The sequence below is a fragment of the Pinus tabuliformis genome, chromosome 1_1 (genome assembly GCF_031772625.1).
Source record: "Pinus tabuliformis cultivar Carrire ecotype Pingquan chromosome 1_1, CPIR1, whole genome shotgun sequence".
Taxonomy (NCBI): domain Eukaryota; kingdom Viridiplantae; phylum Streptophyta; class Pinopsida; order Pinales; family Pinaceae; genus Pinus; species Pinus tabuliformis.
Genome location: NC_142297.1, coordinates 95117526 through 95141401, shown reverse-complemented (window position 1 = coordinate 95141401; position 23876 = coordinate 95117526). Strand labels below are relative to the sequence as shown.

The 23876-nt window shown below is 38.3% G+C and overlaps 1 protein-coding gene across 1 annotated transcript; it reads left to right on the top strand.

Moving 5' to 3' along the window:
• Positions 1 to 287: 287 nt before the first annotated feature.
• LOC149211813 (uncharacterized) lies at positions 288 to 1325 on the top strand. Its single transcript, XM_089388485.1, has one exon. The coding sequence runs from the start codon at positions 288 to 290 to the stop codon at positions 1323 to 1325; it is 1038 nt and encodes a 345-aa protein (XP_089244611.1).
• Positions 1326 to 23876: the final 22551 nt, after the last annotated feature.

Here is a 23876-nt window from a genome sequence, read left to right as displayed (position 1 = left end):
TTAGACATACTCAAGCTGGAGACAGCCTGCAAACAAAAAGAGTACAACTCAATCCCTCCATGGGAAATCGAAAGGCTAGAAGGAGTTCTCAGCAAAGCGCATCACAAAAAATGCTTAGGAATACAAGCAGGAAGCCCATGGGATGGAAAGAAAATCCTAAAAGAAACAAAAAAAAGAGGGCGCAAAACGGACCTGTAGAGGACCATCATACTAGGAGAAATGCTCATGGAATCTGGAAGATTTCCTAAGCTGACAAAGTTCTACAAATCTCAACCCCACAATTCCTCATGAAGCTTCTTTCCTGGAATGTAAGAGGATTGAACAGTGCTTCCAAACATAGAATGTTAAAAAATGTGATACAGCAAGAAAAGCCCTCCATAGTTTTTCTTCAAGAAACAAAAAGCAACAGTACCATCTTAGAAAAGATTCTGAGAAAGATCTGGGCCGGCTGTAGCTCAGTCACTGTGGATGCCTCAGGCACATTGGGGGGACTAGCGATCATTTGGAACCCACAACTTCTCACTCTTCATGATTTCCACGCTTCTCATTTCTTTATCCAAGCCACTTTTCATCTCACAGGAACAAACATTCATGGTCACCTTTCAAATGTCTACTTCCCGCAACAATTAAATCAGAAACTGGCGCTTCTGGATACTCTCACGACTCTGAATTCAAACAGACAATTTCCACTTTGGATTGGAGGGGGCGATTTCAACATCATCAGAGCCCTGGAAGAAAAAAGCGGCGGCAGAACGAAATTAGAAGGAGACAGTATTGGCTTTCGTAATTTTATTCAAAATAATCACCTCATGGACATTCACACCTCAAATGGAGTCTATACCTGGTCCAATAAACGCAGTGGATCTCAGCACATCGCCTCAAGACTGGATCGCTTTCTTATTTCGGACAATGCCATACACCTTGGAGGGGATTTTCACGCCTCTATTGTGCCCCACGGAGGATCCGACCACTGGCCCATTATGCTGCAATGGGCACGCCCAGGCACAAAAAGCAACAGACCCTTTCGATTTGAGGCGTTTTGGTTCACCAACCCCAATTTCAAATCAGTGGTGAAGGAGGCATGGAAAACCTTCAAACCCTCTGAAGGAACCAAAATGTTCCAATTTCAACAGAAATTGAAAAGTCTCAAACAGGTTCTCAAAAATTGGAATCATACCCAATTCGGCAATATATTTGAGCAGCGAAAAAAATTGGAGCAGCAAATGTGCACTTTACAACAGAAGATTATTATGGAGGGGCGAACAGGAGACAGAGCGCACCAGGAGCAGATCCTTTGGACTGAAATCGAGACACGCAGACAGTAGGAAGAAACTCTGTGGCGGCAGAAATCTCGCATTCGCTGGCTAAAGGAGGGGGAGAAAAACACGAAGTTTTTCCACAGATCCGCAATCCAAAGGAGGATGCACAATAATATAGCATTCATTAACAACAGGCAAGGGGAAAAATTAGAAAATCATGAAGAAATGGAAAAGGAATTCCAAGAACACTTTCAGGAAATCCTTAAGGAGCAACCAGAAAGAAGAGATCAGGCTATTAAAAAAATTACATAGCTCATCCCTAAAATAATTACGGAAGACCACAACAAACAGCTGCTTCAACCCATCTCAATGAAAGAAGTGGAAGAGGCTATGGCTCAAATCAAAGATGGAAAAGCACCAGGTCCTGACGGGTTCACAACAAATTTTTTTCATGAATTTTGGGAGCTGATTAGCACAAAAGTTTGGGAATTAGTGGAGGAATCACAGATAATGCATTGGATTCTCCCTTCGCTTAACTCCACCTTCTTAGCATTAATTCCCAAAGGGGCTGAGTCAAACACGCCCAACAAATACAGGCCTATTGCACTATGTAACGTCATCTACAAACTTATTTCCAAAGTCTTAGCCAACAGGCTCAAACCCCTTCTCCCACTCCTAATCTCGCCGGAGCAGACTGGCTATGTAGAGGGGAGACAAATAATGGACGACATAATTCTCTCAAACGAGGTGATTCATTCACTGAAGCTTCTAAAAAATCCAGGCATGATTCTGAAGCTTGATCTTTCAAAAGCATTTGATAAACTCAGCTGGTCTTATATACAACAGATGTTACTGGCGTTTGGCTTTAATGCAACATGGACTAGATGGATTATGAACCTCATCTCTTCACCCAGCTTCTCAATCCTGCTCAATGGTTCTCCCTCCAAGCCCTTCCGCCCCTCTCATGGAATTCGTCAAGGGGACCCCCTCTCCCCTTTTCTTTTTGTTCTAATGGCTGAAGGCCTCAGCCGTTTGCTGCACTCAACTATCTCCTCTCAAAACCTGAAAGGCATCTATCTTCATGGTCTTCACCCTTTGTCTCACCAACAGTTTGTTGATGACACCATGCTCTTCGGACACCCTTCATCTCACGAAGCCTCTGCCTTCAAAGATCTGCTTTCTCTCTTTTCTGAAGCCTCTGGCACCTCTATCAATGCTACCAAATCCCAGCTTTTCTTCTTTCATACTCCGACCTCCACTCAAAGAAACATAGCAAGAATTTTGGGATACTCCATTGAAACTTTCCCTTCAAAATATCCGGGAGCTCCTCTCCTGGACTCAGCTATTAAAAATGCCTCTTGGAGAACCCTCATAGACAAGCTGGAATCTAGGCTCTCCTCATGGACTTTTCGCTCGCTCAATATGGCCAGCAGACTAATCCTCATAAAATCCGTTCTCCAGGCAATGCCCCTATATCTCTTTTCTGTTTTAGCTGCTCCAAAATGGGTTCTTAAAAGCATCCGCAATCTGCAGAGAAACTTTTTGTGGGGCTCCTCTGGTCTCAACAGGAAATGGGCACTGGTAAATTGGAATGAAGTCTGTCAACCAAAAGCAATCGGCGGGTTAGGACTGCGAGATCCCCTCCAAAGTAACAACACAATGGGAGCCCGAGTATGGTGGAACTGGCTCTCCAAACCACACACTCCCTGGGCTCGTCTTTGGCAAGAAAAATATGTACCTGGATGCCAATGGAAAGATCTTATTAGAATCTGCCCTACAACTCCCGGTTCCCTGATTTGGAATGCGGCCAAGCTCCACAGTGCCTTCATACAGGAACACAGCTTCTGGGAAGTGCACTCGGGTACCTCAACTAGATTTTGGGAGGATTCATGGCAGCAACTCCCAAAACTAGGGTCTCTCTTTTACAAGCCATGGTGGCAGGCTCATATGCAACATGCTGATCTTATCAACGTTCATCAATTCTGGCAACAACAAACATCTCACGATTTTCACTGCTGGAAATCAGCAAGCACTTGGCAGGCCAACTGGCAAGGTGAATCCTACACAGAGATAGAGCAGGAGCTGAATCAAAGGAAAATCAAGCAATCTGATCAACAGGACAAGCTTCGCTGGGGTCACATGCCTAAAGGTATGTTTACCACGAAGGAAGCACATCACCTATGCTACACTCCCACGCAGGCAAACAAAGACAAACTCTGGGACCAAGTATGGCAACCAGGTATATGGCCCAAGGTCTCCACTTTCTTATGGCTGCTAGGCAAACAGCGCATTCTCACATGGGACAAGCTGCAAAAACGAGGCTTCATAGGACCTTCAAGATGTCCTAACTGCAACCTCAACGCAGAAACAGCTGTGCATCTAATGGATACTTGTCCTCTTGCTACTCTCCTATGGGAGAAAATTGATAACTGCAACAGAAGATCTGGCAGAAGACAAGGAGATATTGCAGAAACCATCAGAAACTGGCCAAGGCATCCCTTTCAAAGCTCTTTGTTAAACTCGCTATGGAACCTCATCCCAGGCTTCGCTTATTGGATATTATGGAAAGAGAGAAACAATAGGGTCTTCAACAACTCCAGCAAGCCTATCGACACTCTATGGCTTCTCCTCCAGCACAATCTCTGAGAGACTCTAGCATTAAGACAATGGCAACCGGCGGACCTGCCAGAACTCCCTCAGGAACGCCTTATCTTAAATGCCTGGAACATGGACTTTTCCTCTCCGGTCCAAATCAACCCCTGTTCCCCATCCAGCTCTGCCTCTCCTCTATTCTGGTTTCCCCCTGCTCCCAATTCGTTCAAATTAAACTTTGATGGCGCGGCTAAGGGAAACCCAGGACCTGCTGGTTACGGAGGAGTCTTCAGAGATGAAATAGGCACAATCAGACACATTTATCACGGCAATATCAGCATCGACACCAACAATGCAGCGGAGCTGGAAGGAATCTGGAAAGGTATCTGCATAGCAGAGCAAGAAAACTTGTATCCTCTTGAGTTTGAAGGAGACTCCCTTATAATAATAGCAGCAATCATCAGAATCCAGGCAGGCTCCCCAGCTTCCAAAATAGCCACAAGTTGGAGATTACTCAGCAGATTGGAGCAGATGGAGGAAAGACTGCGGATTCCCCGAAGCATCACTTTCAGGAACATAAAACACACAGCCAACAAAGTGGCAAACAGAATGGCCAACCAGGGGGTCAGTCAGCAGATTTACAACTTCTCAGGCCCTCTCAGTGACACAAATGATGAACAGCTACAGAAGGAATGCATCGCTCTGGCGCAACAGGACTTTTCAATCCAGGCAGAGAGGCGCTGATTGGAAAGCTAGCAGGATAAGGTTGAAGATGTCAGGCAATGGGTCACATACAGGGACCATTGGTCACCGCCAATGTCCAGATCCTCTCCCTAAGGCTCGAAACGGGCTTCGCAAGTCATTGAAGGCAGTCCTCCTCTGTTCACACAGGCCCACCTCTGAGCTGGAGAACGCTCATAGCTGGTAGCGTAATGTTGGTAAGGAAGACAGACTGAAACACTCCCTTCCACTGAATGGACAGTGCAAGCGTCAGGCGCATTCAGGTTTCAACCGAGACATGCGCAAACCGGAGTTTAATTTCCATTCGAACCAAAATCATGCTAATCTAATGCAACTCTGTCATATGCGTATGCTAAAAAGCCACGGTATTGGCTAGGTCTTTCAAGGTTGTGGCCTGCTGTAAAATACTTTGTTTTTTTAATATAGAAATAGTCCAATTTAGGAGACAAAAAAAAATTCATCTTCTTGTCCTTCAACTTCATAACCTGGAGGCTGTTTCACATAGATTTCTTCTTCCAGAATTCCATTCAAGAAAGATGATTTCACATCCATTTGATATACTTTCCACTTGTTTTGCGCTGTTGTGGCTAAGACTACTCTTACAGTACCCAATCTAGCTACCAGAGAAAACATTTCTCCAAAGTCTATTCCGGGTTGTTGCGAGAATCCTTTTGCTACAAGTCTTGCTTTAAATCTATCAATTTCCCCTTTCTCATTCAACTTTGTCTTGTACACCCATTTTACACCAATGAGATTTTTATCTTTTAGCAAAACAACCAAATCCCATGTATCATTCTTTTCAATAGCTTCAATTTCTTCATCCATGGCTTGCCCCCAATTTTCATCTCTGATTGCTTCTTTAAATGAAGAAGGTTGGAATGACAGTAATGCAAAGTTTGGACTAACATCCAAATCATCATAAATATCTTTCATACATCTCATTTTTCTCTTACCATTGGTTGATTCATCACCTAATTGACTTCTAGGAGAATTCTAATCTGTTGATCTGCTTGAAGATGCATGCTACTCAGAAAATATTGGAGTCCTTGTTGGTGTGACTCTGTTTGGTGTCTTCTCTTCTAATTGTTGTTGCTCCTTTTCTGCTACATCCTCTTCTTCCATCAGTGGTATTTGTGCATCAACTGTTTTTTTGTCTATACCACCATTCCATGACTCTTGTTTCTTGAACACAACAACTCTGATGTTTATGGTCTTCTTGGTGATAGTGTTATATAATTTGTAGGTTTTGATTGCTCACTATAACCAGTAAATATGAATTTTTCATTTTTATCATCCAACTTGCCTCTTAGCTCTTTAGGCACATGTGTATAGGCTACACATCCAAACACTTTGAGATGAGATACGCTGCAAGACATACCTAACCATGCTTCTTCTGGTATTCTATTCATCACACTATTTTTAGGAGACCTATTTATCACATAAGCAACGCATGCAATTGCTTCTGCACCATACTCATTAGACAAGTTTCTTCCTTTCAAGATGTTCCTTGCCATTTTCATAATTGTCCCGTTCTTTCTCTCTGCTACACCATTCTGCTGCGGTGTGTACCTGTTTGTAATCTTCCTTCTAGTTCCATGTTGTTTGCAGTAATCATGGAATGCCTTCGAATCATATTCTCCACAATGATCTAACCTCAATACCTTGATTTTCCGATCACTTTGGTTCTTTGTTAAGGCTTTGAAATCTTTAAACTTTGCAAAAGTTTTAGACTTCTGCTTTAGGAAGTAAACCCAATTATTTATGCTATAATCATCAATGAAAGTGAGGACGTAACAACTTCCACCAATCAACTGTGTTCTTATAGGTCCACACAAGTTTGTATGCACCAGCTCAAGTGGCTGCTTTGTTCTATATGCAACTCCCTTTGGAAAACTCTCACGGTGTTTCTTTTCCAAGATGAAACACTCACAAGTACTAGAAGGTTCTTTGATGGGAGGTAATCCTCTCACCATCTGTTTTTGTTGCAACAATCTTAAGCCAGAGAAGTGCAAGTGTCCAAACTGAAGTGCCATAACCAATAGTCATTAGAACATGAAACTGTAAACGAACTAACCTGATCACTGTAATTCATAATTAGAGGACATAATTTTTTCCTCGTCATTTACACCTTTTCTATTCACTGCTTGCTTGGGGGCTTGCCATATATAACACACTTTTGTCCTTGAAAAGTAACTATGTATCATATTTGCATTGATTGACCTACACTTATCAAATTATGATTGAGACCAAGGACATAATATACCTCTGAGATTGTCTTTGACCTCCCCTGCTTGGTCATAATGTTGACCACTCCTTTGCCATCTACATCCATAGTCTTGTCAGTCCCTAACTTTACCTCTGTCTTCACATATTGATCCAAATTTGCAACCAAATTCTTGTTTCCTGTCATGTGGTTACTGCAACCACTGTCTAATAGCCCTACACTATCATAAGGTTCATGCATGGTGTGGCAAGCTAGAAACATGGAGTCACTATTCTCTGTAGAGACATTAACTCTATGTTTTCCTTGATCAACTATCTTTTTCCAGCAATCACAGGCATGGTAACCAAATTTATTACAATAATAACACCTCACCTTGGATCATTATCAACTCTTTGATTATTTTTGGAGCTTCTATTATTGATTCCACTTTCATGTTCCTACTCTTTTCTGCCATCTCTTTGAGCCCCTAATCTTCCACCTCGTCCTCTGCCTCTTAATCTATCTCTGCCTCGACCTCTCTCTCTTGAAATAGAAACCTGGCTTTTGAAAGCGCTTTCTAAAGTGGAATCCTTATTTCTGTCTATCCTTGCCTCATGGGATAGAAGCGATCCCATCAACTCATCAACTATCAATATTTCCAAATCCTTAGCTTCTTCTATGGTTGTTACCATAACGTCAAATTTGGTAGACAAAGATATGAGAACCTTCTAAACCATTATTTGATCTTTAATATCATCACCATAAATTTTTAACTGATTTACGACAGTCATGGTGTGATTCATGAATGAATTGATGCCCTTTGTCTCCTTCATCTGCAGACTCTCAAAATCTCTCCTAGTATTATGCAACTTAACAATATTGACTTTGGCCATACCTTTATAGCTTGTTGCCAATGTCTCCCATGCTATCTTTGCGTGATCATAATTTTCTAGAACACTGCTTGGTCCACTCCTTGTTGGATAAGTTGCAACACTTGTGCATTCTTCTTTTTGTCTTTCGTCCATTGTTCACTCTTTGGATTAGTAAGGATTCATTCATTTGCTTCATTCTTGGTTCTAGAAACCCATTTGTGACATAGTCCCAAACATCACACACCTTCAATCTAGTCTCCATCATGTGCCTTCAATAAATAAAAGAAATTGTAACTAAAAATTAGATAAAACCATCTTTAAAAAAATACTCTTTTATAATAAAATCCTTCTTATAAAAAAAACCTTTAAAATCCCTTACTTTTCAAGAAAGCTCATTTTATGAACTTTGCCAACCTCTTTTAATAAAACTCAAAGACCATGTCATGTATTGTTTCAATTTTTTGTTAATATACTTAATTTTTTTTTAAACTCATATTATGATTCTTTAAATAAATAGTCACGTACTTGAAAAAGGATTTCAAAAAACACTCTTTAGTAAACACCCACGTGATGTTTAATAATGAAAAAACTTTGGAACGATGAATTTTAACGTTTTAATGCCTCCGGATACGACGAGCAAATTTCACTCGGCCGAAGTTAGTGACAAAATGTAGCAGTTTTTACATTAAGCAAGTGTGAATTTCGGATCCAGCTTGCGTACTTCTAATTTTTAATTCTTTAATAGTGCAATAATTTTGCAACGCATGTCAAAAAAAAATGTGTTGCTTTGGTCTTCTTCTCACTGGTTCTGCAAATTTTATCGATTTTGTGATCTTTTCTGGATTTTGATATTAATTTGATAGAAAAAAAGATAAACACAAAATAACACAAATAATTTACTCAAGATATATATCAATTATTATTTTTTCTATTGATAACACAGAAAATGATAATTACAATAAACCATTTGAAAATTATTTAAACTTTTTCTAACTAACGACTTACCTAAAATAACTTAACATACAATTAATTATACAAAAAATAATACTTCGAAATGCTCCCTATTTAACAATCTTTAATTCAACGATGTGAGAGAGACCAGGGATTACAATCACAATCACAACGATATTTATACTAGTTGTGACTCTAAAGGAGGAATTTCTGTCCCATTGTCAACATTTGAAGAGCATCAGACCGCCCTAGTGGCGGAGGTTCTTGGTTGAGACTGTGCAGGACGAGGAGGGGCAAGAGGAAGTGCATGTGCAACATTCACTTGAAGATGGTCATAATTTTTTTGAGAAGATTTTTCGGCGTAAATCACATTAGAATGTATTTTTCGACACATTTCGAACCAACCAGTGTGGTTCATCGTCAAGATGAGACGATGGACCACACTGGTTGGTTCGAAAAGTGTCGACAAATACATTCTAATGTGATTTGCGCTGAAAAATCTTCTCAACCACACTAGTTGGTTCGAAACATGTCAACAAATGCATTCCAAAGTGATTTATGCTGAAAAATCTTCTCAAAAAACTTGATATAGATTACAAAAACCTAAATTCAACAAAAATTATAGTCACACGGAATAAACCTTCCACCTTCCAGGAAAAACTATCAAGATGGAGCTAGAGGAAGAAATTGGTTATCGCACTAATTCTTTGCACGTCCAACATTGTTTTGGCCCAGGTATGTGATTTCTTTGTGAGGCTCTTGTTGAACCCTGTAATGGTGTTGCGGAATGGAGAGAAAGAACGAGGAGAAGTTTTGACTTGAAATCATAGTTACCAAGTTCGGTCGTACCGGCAAAAAAAATTCGGAAATTCGCTGATTCGGTTCGGTACAGCGAATAATTCGTCAGTTTCCAATTCGGTACGGGTCAGCGTTGAATGATTTTGGTCAAAGCTTTCTATCAGTTATGTCCAGCGTCCACTGTGCTGCCACTGTGCTGTGTAGAACAATGAAGCGCGGGCTCTGTGTAACCATGGATCGGAACGTTGACAAATCGCTGCTGAATAAAATCATAGAGTAAGTAAATCGAGTTTTACCCGTGGAAATTTGAGAATTGAAAAATAATGCAGCGATCTTTAATCCTAATTTTTTTTTAGTTTTTATAATATTTTTATACGGGTACTTTTTTATATGAGGATTAACCAGAAAACTGGAAAAAATATAAACAATAATTTTTATAAAAAACAAAATAAAAAACAATAATTCTTATATTATATAAAAAAAGACAATTTCTATTAAATTTCTCTATAAAATGTTAAATATTGTTAACAATTTAGTTAGAAAATTGATTATTTTAATCTTAGTTTGATTTTGGTATTTCATTATATATTATTTACAAATTGTTCTAGGACATAATATGGTATAATCCAAAACAAATGGCTCATACTAAAATGTAATTTTTTTATTGAATAATTAATTTTATTAAAAATGAATCAATATTGCCATTGACATTAAATAATATAAATAGCTTCTATACATAGAGGCATCATGCGACTCAATTGTTTTAAATGAGAGGTGAGTTAGTAATTTCTATATAATTGCAACTGAAATATATATATATATATAACTTTTATCTTAATAAAAATTATGAAATAACAACTAGTTGCAAATTGGTACCTCTTTTATAAAAAACAAAAAACCTAATTTCTATATTTGAAAAAATTATAAATGGAGAAATTCCAGTGTTAAATGGATAACTAGTTAGTAATTCTATATAATGGCAAATTGCAAAAAAAAAAAAAAGGATAACTTCTATCTTAAAAATAATTATAAATTAGTAAAGCTTTGCAAATTGGTAACTCTTATAAAAAAACAAAAACCATAACTTCTATATTGGAAAAAATTATAAAATGACAAATTTAAGTGTTAAATGGATAACTCCTATAAAAAATAGAAAAATGATAAAGCAATATTAGAAAAAATGATAAAAGATATAAAATGGTAAACTTTCAAACCCAATATTAAAAAAAATAATAAAAAATAGAGAATGGAAACCTTAGTTGCACTTGCAAATAAGTAAACATAACATTTTAAATACTAGAAATTAACGTTGGAGATAAGTAAACATAAATATACTTGATAGAGAAAGATTTAATGAATTTTTATATAATGATTGTTTATTAAAAAAAAAGTATGTGTAAGATATATAATGTCTAATTTTTTCGGTATTGAATTTTATAAAATCGAATTTTGTTTGTATCGAATCGAATTTGAATTTAGTAACTATGCTTGAAATAATTAATTAACTTTTAAAATGAAGAAGTGCAGAGCTCATAAACATAATGTGCCTTCATCAACCTATATTCAGCTTTGCCATTTGCATATTGCTTTCACATGTTATCCATGGTTATTACAACAATTCAGTATTGGAATTCACATAATCAAGTGTTTTACCAATTTGTCCTATTGTAATTATATTTAAAACCCATAATCACATTTACCAATTTATCCTATGACAAACATCTAAAGAATGTAATTTCAATAATTATGTAAACATGTGATTCTTTTCTCTTGAAATGGTTTTGAATCTTGATTGCTTATAGTTAAGAATCTTGTCCCAAGCAACTACAATCATATGCCAGAAAATAAACAAAGATGTCATACAATGGAAAAGAACGAATGTGATTCTAAAATAATTAATTAAGTTTTAGAATGAAGGAATGCAGAGGAAGCTCATTATGCCGAGCTCCTCACAATGAACTTAGCTCCGCGTAATGAAAAAAAACACACAATGTGCTTTCATCAATCCATATTCAACTTTGGGATTTTCATAATGCTTTTACATGTTTTCTTAAGGCAATTTAACATTGGAATTTGCAAAATGGTTTCACAATTCCCCATTACAAACATTTAAAGCGTGTAATTTCACAATGAATTAACGTGTAGTCTAATAAGACGTAGGAGTTGCCCAGAAAGTTATGGAAATTCCGGTTATATTCAAAGAAAATCCGGCAATAATTTTTGTAAATCCAAGTTATAGTTGTTAAACTTTAAAATTTTAGGTGTCCTAGATATTTTTGATGGTGTTAACCCATTTCCACCATCAAAAATAGATTCAAAAACTGTCTCATTTTTGCGATGTTATGCAAATCTTCTTGGGTCTGCCTCAACGTGATTTTCCTCAAATTCCAATCTGCAACAGGCTTGTCTATAAATAAGGATAAGTCCACGCTATTTCATAATGGTTCGAGCCCTGTCCTAGCTCAATGGGTTGCTGATCTGTTTGGAACAAAAATTGCTCTGATGGGGGACGGCCTCACATATCTGGGCTTCCATCTAAAGGCGAATGGATATCGCATCAAGGATTGGCAGTGGCTGATCGATCGTTTCTACAGCAAAATATCTAGATGGGAGATGCGCTTTCTTTCCTTAGCTGGCAGGCTAATCTTGGTTCAAGCTGTTCTCTCTCAAATGGCGGTTTATTGGGCGAACCTTTTCCTTCTTCCTTCTTCCATTACAAAAAAGATGACCTCTCTGGCAGCAAACTTCTTATGGGGCGGCCGTTCTATCCAGTCCAAGTTTCACTTAGCAAAGATGGAATTATTATCAAAGCCGAAGAAGAAGGGCGGCTGGGGCCTCCTGAATATGTCTCCTTTTGGGAAAGCTCTTCTCTGCAAATCGCTTATCAGAGGTATCTATGGTAAAAGCCAGTGGAGCAGCATTATAAATCAAAAATATCTTAAAGGGAGGAATATGGCCTTCTGGTTCAGAAGGAAGTCGCTGGGAATCAGGTCTGGCTCCATCATTTGGAAAAGCTTCAGGAAGCTTCAATCTTTCTTCTTAGAAAAGCTTAAATGGTCCCTCTCATCCGGTTCCAGTGTTTTTATCGGCCTCGATCCAACACAGCATAATCTGGAATCGTTGATCTCTCCAGATTTAGTTCTCTTCTTCCATTCAAAAGGCCTCTTTACATGGAATAAGTTAATTCAATCCTGGATTTCTCAAGCTCCTGTTTGGAAGAGCGCAGATGATCTTTCCATCCCTCCTTCTCTCCGTCCCTCATGGGATTCGACTGTCAACAGTTTCTCCAGCAAAGGAAGATTGCAATCGGGCTCTGCTGACGAGCTCATCTGGTCCCTTGAGAAGCCTGCTCTTCTAACTTCTGTTAAAGAATTATATGCAGCTCTCTCCTCGGTCCGGCCGCCTCCCTCGCCTCTCTTTCCTCCCCCTTTCTGGAAAGCCTCCTGCCCACTTAAGATGATTCTATTCTCCTGGCTTCTTTTCTCAAATAGAAATCTCTCTTGGGAGGTCTTGCAAAGGAAAGGCTGGCAGGGGCCGAGCCAATGTCAGATGTGCCGCAACAGTGCTGAATCCAACATTCATATGTTCTTCCAATGTGGCGCTTCCTCCTCAATCTGGTATGTGCTGTCCTTAATCTATGGTTTTTCTCACAGAGTTTTTCCTTCTGTTCAGGATGCCTTCGACTGGTGGAGTGCGCAACGTCCCTCTTGGCGCTCTCTTTTCATCATCACCTGCTGGTTCCTTTGGAAGTGGAGGAACGATCACATTTTCCAGAATTCCAGTCTGCCTCTTGACTTCATTTTGACAAAAATCTTGGGATATTTGCCTTCTGAGGATTAACTTCGGTCTTGGCATTTTTGTCTTTCTCATTAGGGGCATTTTTGGTTGAATTCAGAATTTTAAAATCCTGGTTTAGATGGTTCCTTCTTTCTGAAGTCTCTGTAGCGCCATGCACTCATAATTTTTGTTTATCTCTAAGATCTATGCATTGCTGATTCTGGACAGTAACAGATTTCTGTATAATTTGCATCAAGGCCTCATGCCTTCGCTTGTATCTGGACTTTTATATACTCTTAATATAAATCATGAAGCTTTTTCTTTCTGAAAAAAAATAAAAAAATAATAAAAAAAATAAATAAAAAAAATTCCCGCTACTATTAACCAGACAATTCTTCCACCTCATTAGACGACTCCATAAATTAAAGATGCGATTCCCTTCATAAAATGGTTTTTATTGCTTATAGTTACGTATCTTTTTTTTCCTAAACAACCAAAATCATTCGCAAGAAAACAAGGAAAGATTCCATACAATTAAAAAGAACGAATGCAATTTTAAAATAGCTAATTAGGTTTTAAAATGAACAAATGGGGAGGAAGCTTATGTTTATTTCCACTTTGCTCTTCGTCTTTGCCGGTGTCAGATCTGTCATGGCTTATAGTTCATTCTCTTTTCTATTGTGCTTCTTTTGTTGCACCCTACACTTCTTTGTTTGCACCCTTCTGAGCGAAATTCCAAACGTTTCTGATCGCTTTCGAACTCACTTTTCCCACAATATTTTTAAGTTGATAACTTAGTTTTATGGAGAAGCTTGTGCCAAGCTGAAGGAAGTTGGGCAGCAGTGGCTATGTAGAGGTAATTGTGTAGGAGGAAGTGTGTAGAAGAAACAACTGTTGAGGTGGTTGTGTAGATGAAACATGTTTGAAGAGCTGGGTGTGGAAGAAGCATGTGGGGAGACAAAAATAGAGTGAAATGTTAAATTTTGTTTTCATTAATAAGCTACAAAGTTATATGCAAAAGCTATGGTGTTTTATTGATCTTATTTTTGAAAGTAAGAAATCATAGATGTGAGAACTTTATTATTTTTGAAAAAAAAATTATAAACAGGATAAATGTTATGGATATGAGAAATACTAGATAATTTATGATATATAATAAATTAGTACATTCATATAGATTAAATAATTCATAAATGTTTTGTAGATATCAATTTATAAGAAGTATCAAAATACTTATTATATAGAAAGTATTATAACAGGTATTACATGAAACCGTTTATATTGTATAAAAAAACAAAAAAAATCATAAAAATAAAATAAAATTAATAAGGTGGAAACATTTTTACTTGGTCAAAATATAAAAAAATAACGTTAAAATAAAAATAACTTCATGGTATTGACCCATGGTACGAGGACTCATGATATTGACCCATGATATGCATGTGGAATATAGCATATTTAAAGGGGGGAATTAAACTAGCCAGATCTATCTTAACTTCAGATCTACCAAGCCCCAAGAGGGATCAAATCTCCTGAGATGCAAATTTTTTAAGAGTGAAAGGAGATTTGATGCCTCTGCACACTTGGTAGATCTCAAGTATTTAGAGTGAAAGGAGATTTGCTCCCTCTTAACACTTAGTAGATCTCAAGTATTTTGAGTGAAAGAAGATTTGCTCCCTCTTTACACTTGGTAGATCTGAAGTTAATATGGATATAGGTTGGTTATTATTAAATGATAAAAAAAATCAATATATAAGTTAAACATATATATATTTAAAAAAACACGGAACCAAATTCTTAACAATTGAGATTTACTCTACTTTACAATGGATATTCTTAATATGTAAATATGCTTTGTTATAATATCATGGGTCAATACCATTGATTATCAATACCACATGCCCAAAAAACCATAACTCACTTCATATGACAATTTATTTTTAAATTAATCAATTTAATTAAAAGAACAAAATGGGGTATAACTAATGTGCAGAAAGATCTCAACCTTTGATTTATTAATTTATTTAATTACTATGAATATTGAATCTCTACCATTTACCTAATAATTATTGATAATTAAATTATTTTGGAAGTTGTATTCCAAAATAAAGGGTAAGGCTACTGTAGTAATTAATAATAAACATTTTAATGGAAAATATATTATGGATTATTGAAAAAATGAATTAAAATGTTAAATTGACAAAAAAAGTGTTGTTGTTGGTTGTTAATGTCTTATTAAGACTAGATTTGGTTTATGTACTTTAAAAAAGTTACAAATTACTTGGGATTTTTTTAGAGTATTTTTTTTGGTGCTTGAAAAACATTGACAAAAATGTTTTGATATCATCATAGTTTTAATGAGATAGAAAAATGGTAAGGCCAATATCATGACAAATATTTTGAAATTGTAATGTAATACAGAAAGTGTTTTATACACTAATTCTTATGGCCAAAAGTGTTTTTTGAATTTTCCAATGCTCAATTTCACCATGCAACTTGTGAGAGTTTGCTCTTATTTTGGGAATGTTCATTTTGTTTAGACATACCAAAATAGATATATAGTTTTAATTTTTTAGGGGTTGATCACCTCCTTATTGTATCTTAATATTATTTTATCTTCTAAATTTTTATCTCATCATAATCTCTCCTAAATTTAGATGTAATAATATTTTTGATAATTTCTTTATTCTACAAAATGATCTCTTCCTTTATTCCCTGATGATTCAGCAAAGGCTTAGCATCTTTAAGTCATTTCTGCTTGAGTAGTAGGTAGTTCTAGCTAGAGTTGAAAGAAATTATGGGAAGCTTCTTGTCTTCCATGTTGTCTATCTTGTTCTTATACATTAGTACCTTGTCATAGTCATCCTCTTAATGGGAGAAAGGAAATTTTAGGAAGCCTCTCATCTTCCATGTTGTTTATCTTGTTCTCATACATTAATACCTCATCATAACCATGCTTTTAATGGGAGAAAGACTTAGTGTTATGATGAAGCTAGGATAGAGTGTATTGCCTTTAATTTTGAGAATATAAATGATAATTTTTTTGTTCTACTCTATCATTCTCCAATATTGCATCCTTTAATGTCACATCCTTATAAAATGACAATAGTCATGAGAGTCTCCAAGAGAAGTTTTTTAGTATTCTATAGCCAAAAATCCACTAATTTACAATTGTTTTCAAATTCATAATAAACTTTTCAACCTTCATTTTTTTTCTCAATATTATAGTTTCAACTCATAAAATATTTAATAGAAGAACACTTCCTCTAAATTATTATTATTATATGTAAAAATATTATATATAATTTAAAAACTAAATAATTATCATAACTTTTATTTTATTAATATTAATAACTATATCTATAATAAAAATATATATTTTTTTAATTTAATATTAACTAAAATAAAATAAGTTATACTCAAATAATGAAAAAATCAAATTTAATAAAAAATAATGCGTAAAAATAGATATTGATCTCCAAGCCTATTCACGTTATGCATTAAACAGAAAAAGGAGAAAGACAAACAAATAAATAGTTTGAAAGCACTATTGTCCACCTGCCTTTTCTTTAATTTGTACTCTTTTCCAATTTCGCTAATCATGGTCTACTAAAACCAACTGAAAATAGTCCATGATAACATGTAATTGCAATCTTACCTTGTAACTTTCTGGGCACAACTTTGAGGCTTTGATTCACTCAATAAAGAAAATGTACTTCGTAGCCACAATTTCTATTATATAACAAAATTAGCAATATGTTTTGTTTTTCAGAGAGAAATTTTTATATATGGCCGAAGCTCTCAGATTACAATATGGCCGAAACCAGTGAAAATACGGTCGAAACCAGTTGATACGACAAAGCCGTCACATATATCACCAAAGCGAGGGATCCTCCGCAGGGATCGAACACAACTGGGGAGCGAAAGCCATCCAGCCCCAATATTTGAATCTCTACCATTTAACGCAAAAAACTTACACCAAGTTGAAACGTGCATAAGTTATCCTCGAATTGCAATTTCAATCCATTTCTGGTATATTTATCAATATTTTTAAAGTAAATGAAACTGGGTAAAAATCACCAATTATATCTATATAAATAGCCTAAGATATAGGATTTTACCCCAATTATATCAATATAAGTAGCCTAAAATATAGGCTCTCAACTATTACAGAATTCATAACTTTACAAATTTGCTTTAAAAATTGAATTCACCCATACAACACTCCATTCACTCACTACAACCTAGTTAAGATATGAGGAAAGGCATATTGTTAATTTTGTGGAAAGCCTTGATAGCAACCCAAGGATATCAGAATTGCACATTAACTTGCTGCGTAAATATTTTCAAACCATTCAAAATGAGAAATAATTTTTTATTTCATCTTTTTCTTCTTCTTCTTCTAAGTATTTTGTTTTTAATTTTAATTATTTTTGTTTTTTTAAATATTTAATTATATTTTTATGGGAAAAATCTATTTATGTGAAGAGGATAAAACAAAGTGTATTACTTTTAATATTTAGAATACAAATTATAAAAAGTTTCTTATTTAACTCAATTTTCTTTCATAATTCTCTAAAAATGTCGTAGCGCCAAACTTCTCATTCATATAAAAAGACGAGAATGATAAGATTCTCAAAAAAAGTTTCATTTTTACCCATAACCATAAATTCACCAATTTACAATGGTTCTCAAGAATAAAATAAGCTTTCAACCTTACATTAACCCTTTTCTTAATGCTAGAGTGGTATACAAGCTTGTAGCTAATGTAGAATCTAGAATATTTTTATAAAATGACTTTTTGGTAGGTGGTTATTGTCATACACAAAAATAGTATAAGTGAGACACACTCTTTAACATTTTAAAGCATCAAATTATTGGGCCTATTGTGTTGAGAAGTGATGAGCCCCAATTTTGGTACAATTTGGGCTCATTTTGGCCTATTCTACTTGCTCAAACCATTCATTTTTTATTGCTTATGCATGCATTTCTTAGTTTATTCATGTTGTTTGTAGGAAGAAGGGCAGGCACTCTATCTACATGACTAATGCATTATGATTCCAGGTTTTGGCATTAAAAGGGAGCAAAAGACAACGAAAAAGGAGACAAGGAGACAATGAGGTGGCACTGCTGGTTTTTAGGAGAGGATGTCCACGGTCTTGGGGACATTCCTCGTGATTCCCACCAAGAACTCCGAGCTCCAATCCATTTCCCCTCCGAGCTTAGAAGCAGCCAGTTGTTCTACAGGAACAACAATTATAAACTGCTCTACAGGAACAGCAGTTATGACCGTCCTACAGGATCAGCAGTTAAACTCTAGTTGGACAGCCGAGCTCCTAAAATCAAGGACACTTGTTGGATCATCGTTTTTGTATAAGTATAGAGGCCTTAGCCTTGGATAGGTTGTTGAAACTCTCGTATTGCTATTGTAATTTTGGAGCACAACTCAGTTTTTGTTCCTTTTTGTAAGCCAATTTGGCATGATATCAGATTATGAATAAAGAAGGCAGATTCTGATCTAGTTCTGAGTTTTCTTAAGGAGACTATAGCTCTCAGGTTAGGGCCCAACCTGAGAGCCATAGATCCCCTCTGCTGTAGTGTTGTTTCCATTTCATTTCAGCACTTTGAGCTTTTCATTTGCACATGCAATTCGAATTACAGGTTGTTAAGTTGGTCTTTTTCATGAGTTAGATAGGAGTTGCTTATGGTGAATTCGTTTCCACTTGCTTAGTGTAGCAGAGGATAGATATAATCGATTGGAGCTCCAACAAAAAGGTTGTTAAGGCTCACTGCCATCTCATCTGGGATTGGAGTGCAGTCCATGACTAACCACCAAAAATACGCATTTCTTTATTCCATGATTGCTGCAAACACAGTCACGTTATGTTAGATGCTTCCACATGATTCACACCTGCACCACACTCCTTTACCACGGCTTCATGCACATTCTCCTTCGCGTTTAGATTGTTGTTCATTGAATTTACAAGCACAGGTAGTTTAGGTTGATGCATTTTCTGTTTGGTGATAGTCACAAGCATTTGTTCCATTTACACTGCCTTCTCTCGTTCCATTACTTCGTCCTCCATCTTGATCACGCTTGCAAACACATCGTTGACCCCTGCTCCACTCTGTCATCTCCCAAAGTCTTTCACTCCTCACGTACTTCCATTCTCTAGCCCTTTCATTGACATAGCCCTTTACCTTCCAACCTCCTCCCTACACTCACTTCCCATCCTATTCTTCCACTTCTACAGCCATCACCAGCCTCATTCCTACCTTACACATCTCCCTCTACCATTTCATCATTCCTCCATCACGCCAAACACTCACGGTAGCTCATCCTGTAGCCATTTGTAGACATCCTGTAGAAACCAGAGTATCCTGTAGGATCCCCTGCAGCCATCCTATAGGAGGCCACTCTCTCGGTTGCTGAGCATCTGAATGCGAGGAACCTCTGTGGATGGATGCTAAGGATCCCTAGGGACCTCTCCTAGCCTCCCCAACCTGTCCCACACTTTCCTTCCTTCTCCATCCCATCTGCACAACCAAACCCTAGTTAGCACAAGATCACAATCATTCCACACACTTAAAGGAAAAATACAAAAACATAACTTTCATGATGCAAGTAGTTTAGATCCATGCATTTTCACTTATTAGAGGTAATGACAGCATTGGTAGAAGTTGCATTCACATTCTTTGCATTGTAGAGGTTAGACTAGTCAAATTGGGGTTTCCTAGGTTTACATGCTTTGATTTGCTTTCAGTTCATTTTTGTCAAGTAAAGTAGCTTTCCTTTGAGATTCGCTTTCGTCCATCAATTAGCAAGCTTCTTCTGAGAGCCTATAGAAGTTGGCTTGAGCCCTAGCGGACTTGTGCTAGCTGACCAAGTGACAGCTGCGACAAGAGCTAGTACTTCTGCATATAGCACCGTCGCTTCCAAGTTTGTACGAACTACCGGGTTGATAAAATGAGAGACAGGAAGCCCCAGAAGTTGTAGCATTATTGCTACAATACTGGAGCTCACCATCTTTTTGGCGCCGTTGCCGGGGAAGCGTCAGAGTATTAGTAATTGTTGCTTTTCTTCTACTTTCGTACTCTTACTTCTGCTCAGTAGTTTATTTCATTTCCATTCTGCAAAAGTAGCTTAGCATTTCCTGCTTTCCTAGATTAGAATTTCCTGCTTTCCTAGATTAGCATTTCCTGCTTTCCTAGACTAATATTTCTTGCTTTCCTAGAGTAATTTTTCTTGCTTTCCTAGATTAGCTTTCCAATTCCGCAATTTCATTTGAGCAATATAGTTAGTTGTAGATCACTTTGTTTCAGTTTTGCAGGTACCAAAGAAAAAAGCAAAAGCACTCAAAAAAAAAAAAAAAGTCCTTTCCATTTCATGCCTCGTAGGAACCGAGATAGATCAGACAAATTCCTACCAAACACCCCCACCACATCACTAAGTCACCCTTCTCTCTTCTTTGGTGACAGTGACCCAGAGGAACCTGTAGGTGAACATCCTGAGATATACCAAGACCCTATAGAAGAAGAAGAGTTAGAGACCACTCCATCTGATGCCATGGCTGATAATAGGAGAGAAGATGAGAGAATAGAAGGAGCTTTCCCCATCCGCGAGACCAATGGAGATATGAAAATGAAAAACATTAGCCCCTCCGCCTTGCCTCACTTCCATGGACTGACCACTGAGGATCCTGATACCTTCTTGTTTTAGTTTGCTGTCCTTTGTAGAACCTATGACTATACTGAAGATGAGCAAAAGCTGAAGCTTTTCCCTTCCACTCTTAAGGATGCAGCACTACGCTGGTTCATGGGATTACCTGGGAATAGCATTGCTACTTGGGCTCAGATGCAGCAAGCCTTCAATACCAAGTATAGGGATTATTGTAGGTCCAAGGAAACCAAGGGAGAGATCTTTCGAATGACCATGGGGAATGATGAGTCTTTAGAGGATTATGAGGAGAGGTTCCAACTTAGCTATAAACGGACCAGGTGCACACTTGACCCTGAATCCCTCAAGTTGGTTCTACTCCGAGGAGTCCCTGAAGATCTCTTAGACACCCTTCACATGTTAGCTGGGGGGGACATTTACCAACTGCCTTATGAGGACATCAAGACTGTGTTTCGAAACCATTCCAGGGCAGCTAGAAAACAAGGTAGAGGAAATCTCCTCTCCACTGGTGTCCCTTTCTCCAAACATGAGTTGACAAACCAATTAGAAGATCTTAAGAGTGAGATGAGACAGACCATTGCCATGCAGCTGGACACATTCAGGATCCAGCAGAAGAAAGAAGAAGCTGAGAGAGCCTTGGCTGTCTTCTGTCCTAGGTGCACCAGAAGACACCCTAAGAACGAATGTCCATTGCATTCGGTTGAAGTGTGTTTCGTTTGTGAGGAGGACCACCCAACAAATCAGTGTCCAACCTTACCTGGGTTTAAAGCCATGTACCAAGGAACCGAAACCCCACTGAACCTCTCTACTTCATCAACCAAAGGAGGCCTCAAGGATCTAGACCTTATCAGCAGGGGATGCAAGGGGCATCTCAAGCTTATTACAACCCCAACCAGTCAACTCCTATGCCTTCCTGGGGTCCCCCTGCTCATCCTTCATGGTCCATGCCTCCTCCATGGTCTTATCTACCTCAGTACCCCACTCAACCTACTTCTCATCCATATCACTCACATACCCAGCCACAGCCTCAATGGAATGCTCCTCAACCGGGGTGGAGGCCCCAATACAACACTCCTCCTGCTATTTTGCCTCCACCACCAGTTCAACCTCAGCCTTTACCTCCTGCTCCTCCAAGGCAACCTCAGATGCCTGCTCAACCGAACCCGAACCCCAACAATAGACAGGCTCAGCAGGTATATACTGGGGAGACCTCATGCCCTACCTATGCTGTGGAGATCTAGGAGATCAATCTTAGATCTGGAAAGACTCTTCCAGATCGCCAACCTCCTCCCCCAGAGGATGAGGAAAACCATCAGGAGAGTGAACCAAAGCCTATTCCACCCTTTCCTGAGAGACTAACAGCCACCACACAACCTAACCCAGAAGAAGATGAGCTTTTGGGTGAGCTCAAGCAGTTGTGTGTAAAAATCCCACTTCTCCAAGCCATCAAGGATGTGCCAATATATAACAAGCTGGTTAAGGAGAAGTGTTTCAAACACCCAGGCAGACGGAAGAAAGATGCCTCAACTATCAATGTCATAGGACAGTTGTCTGACCTTATGCTAGGACAAGTCATCTGCCCAAAGTACCTAGATCCTGGAAGTCCTGTAGTAGATGTTCACATCAATGGCACCATTATCCCCCACACCTTGATTGATCTGGGGGCGGCCATCAATGTGATGACCAGGGATACCATGCTTAAACTCAATCTCCAGGGTTCCTTGAGGAAGACCTCGACAGTACTGCAATTAGCAGATCGCTCCACCGTGACTCGCGAAGGGATTGTGGAGGATGTCTTGGTCTCTATTGATTCTTGGGAATACCCTACAGACTTCCTGGTTCTGCAACCAAAGGCCAAGCTTACTGGATATCGTCTCATCTTGGGAAGGCCTTGGTTAGCTACTGCAGATGCTTACATAAGTTGTCGGGCAGGAAACATGACCATCAAAAATGGTCCCATGTCCAAGCAGCTAGTCCTATACCCTCCTGCCCAACCTTCTTTAGAGCATGATTTACCACTCTGGTTGGAGGAAGGAGAGGAAGACGAGGTGTACTCTGCACCTCTGTGCACCCTAGATACCACTAGAAGAGACCCTCCTACCGAGGATGATTTGATTGAGACCCTGATCCAGAATCCACCCTCCAGTGCACTATCTTTAGGGAAGTTGGTGGAGGATGCCCAAGCTAGCACCTTAGTGGACCTTTGTACAACCAGCCCTGTCACTCCCAGAGTCAAAAGTGTGGAGTTCGGCCCTGAGAGAGCATTAAAGATCAGCTCCTCCCTATCTCCTTCCCAGGAGAAGGAGTTGTGTAGCCTATTGGCCAGCCACTTAGATGCTTTTGCTTGGAGCTATAAGGAGATGAAAGGAGTCCATCCCTCGGTCTGTACCCATCATATATACATCAAAGAAGATTGTAAACCAGTTAGGCAACCCCAGAGGAGAATGAATCCAGCCCTTAAGGACATTGTCAAGGAAGAGTTGCAGAAACTGTTGGATGCTGGATTCATCTACCCCATCTCAGATAGTGAATGGGTGTCCCCTCTAGTGTTGGTTCCCAAGAAGAATGGGAAGTGGAGGATCTGTGTAGATTACCGTGAGCTGAACAAAGCTACCAAGAAAGACCATTTCCCTCTACCTTTCATAGATCAAGTGTTGGATGGACTGGCAGGAAAGAAGTTCTTCTCTTTCCTGGATGGGTTTAGCGGGTACAATCAAATCCAAATCAGCCCGGAAGACCAAGATAAGACCACCTTCACTTGTCCTTGGGGTACCTTTGCCTACCGAGTCCTTCCCTTTGGGCTATGCAATGCTCCTGCTACTTTTCAGAGAGCTGTCTTGAGCATCTTCTCGGAGTTGGTCCATGATGCAGTGGAAATATACATGGATGACTTTACTCCTTATGGGGCCAACTTCCAGGAAGCATTGTCCAACTTGGGGAAAGTCCTAACCAAATGCACCGAGATGAACTTGTCCCTTAGCCCTGAGAAATGTGAATTCCTAATG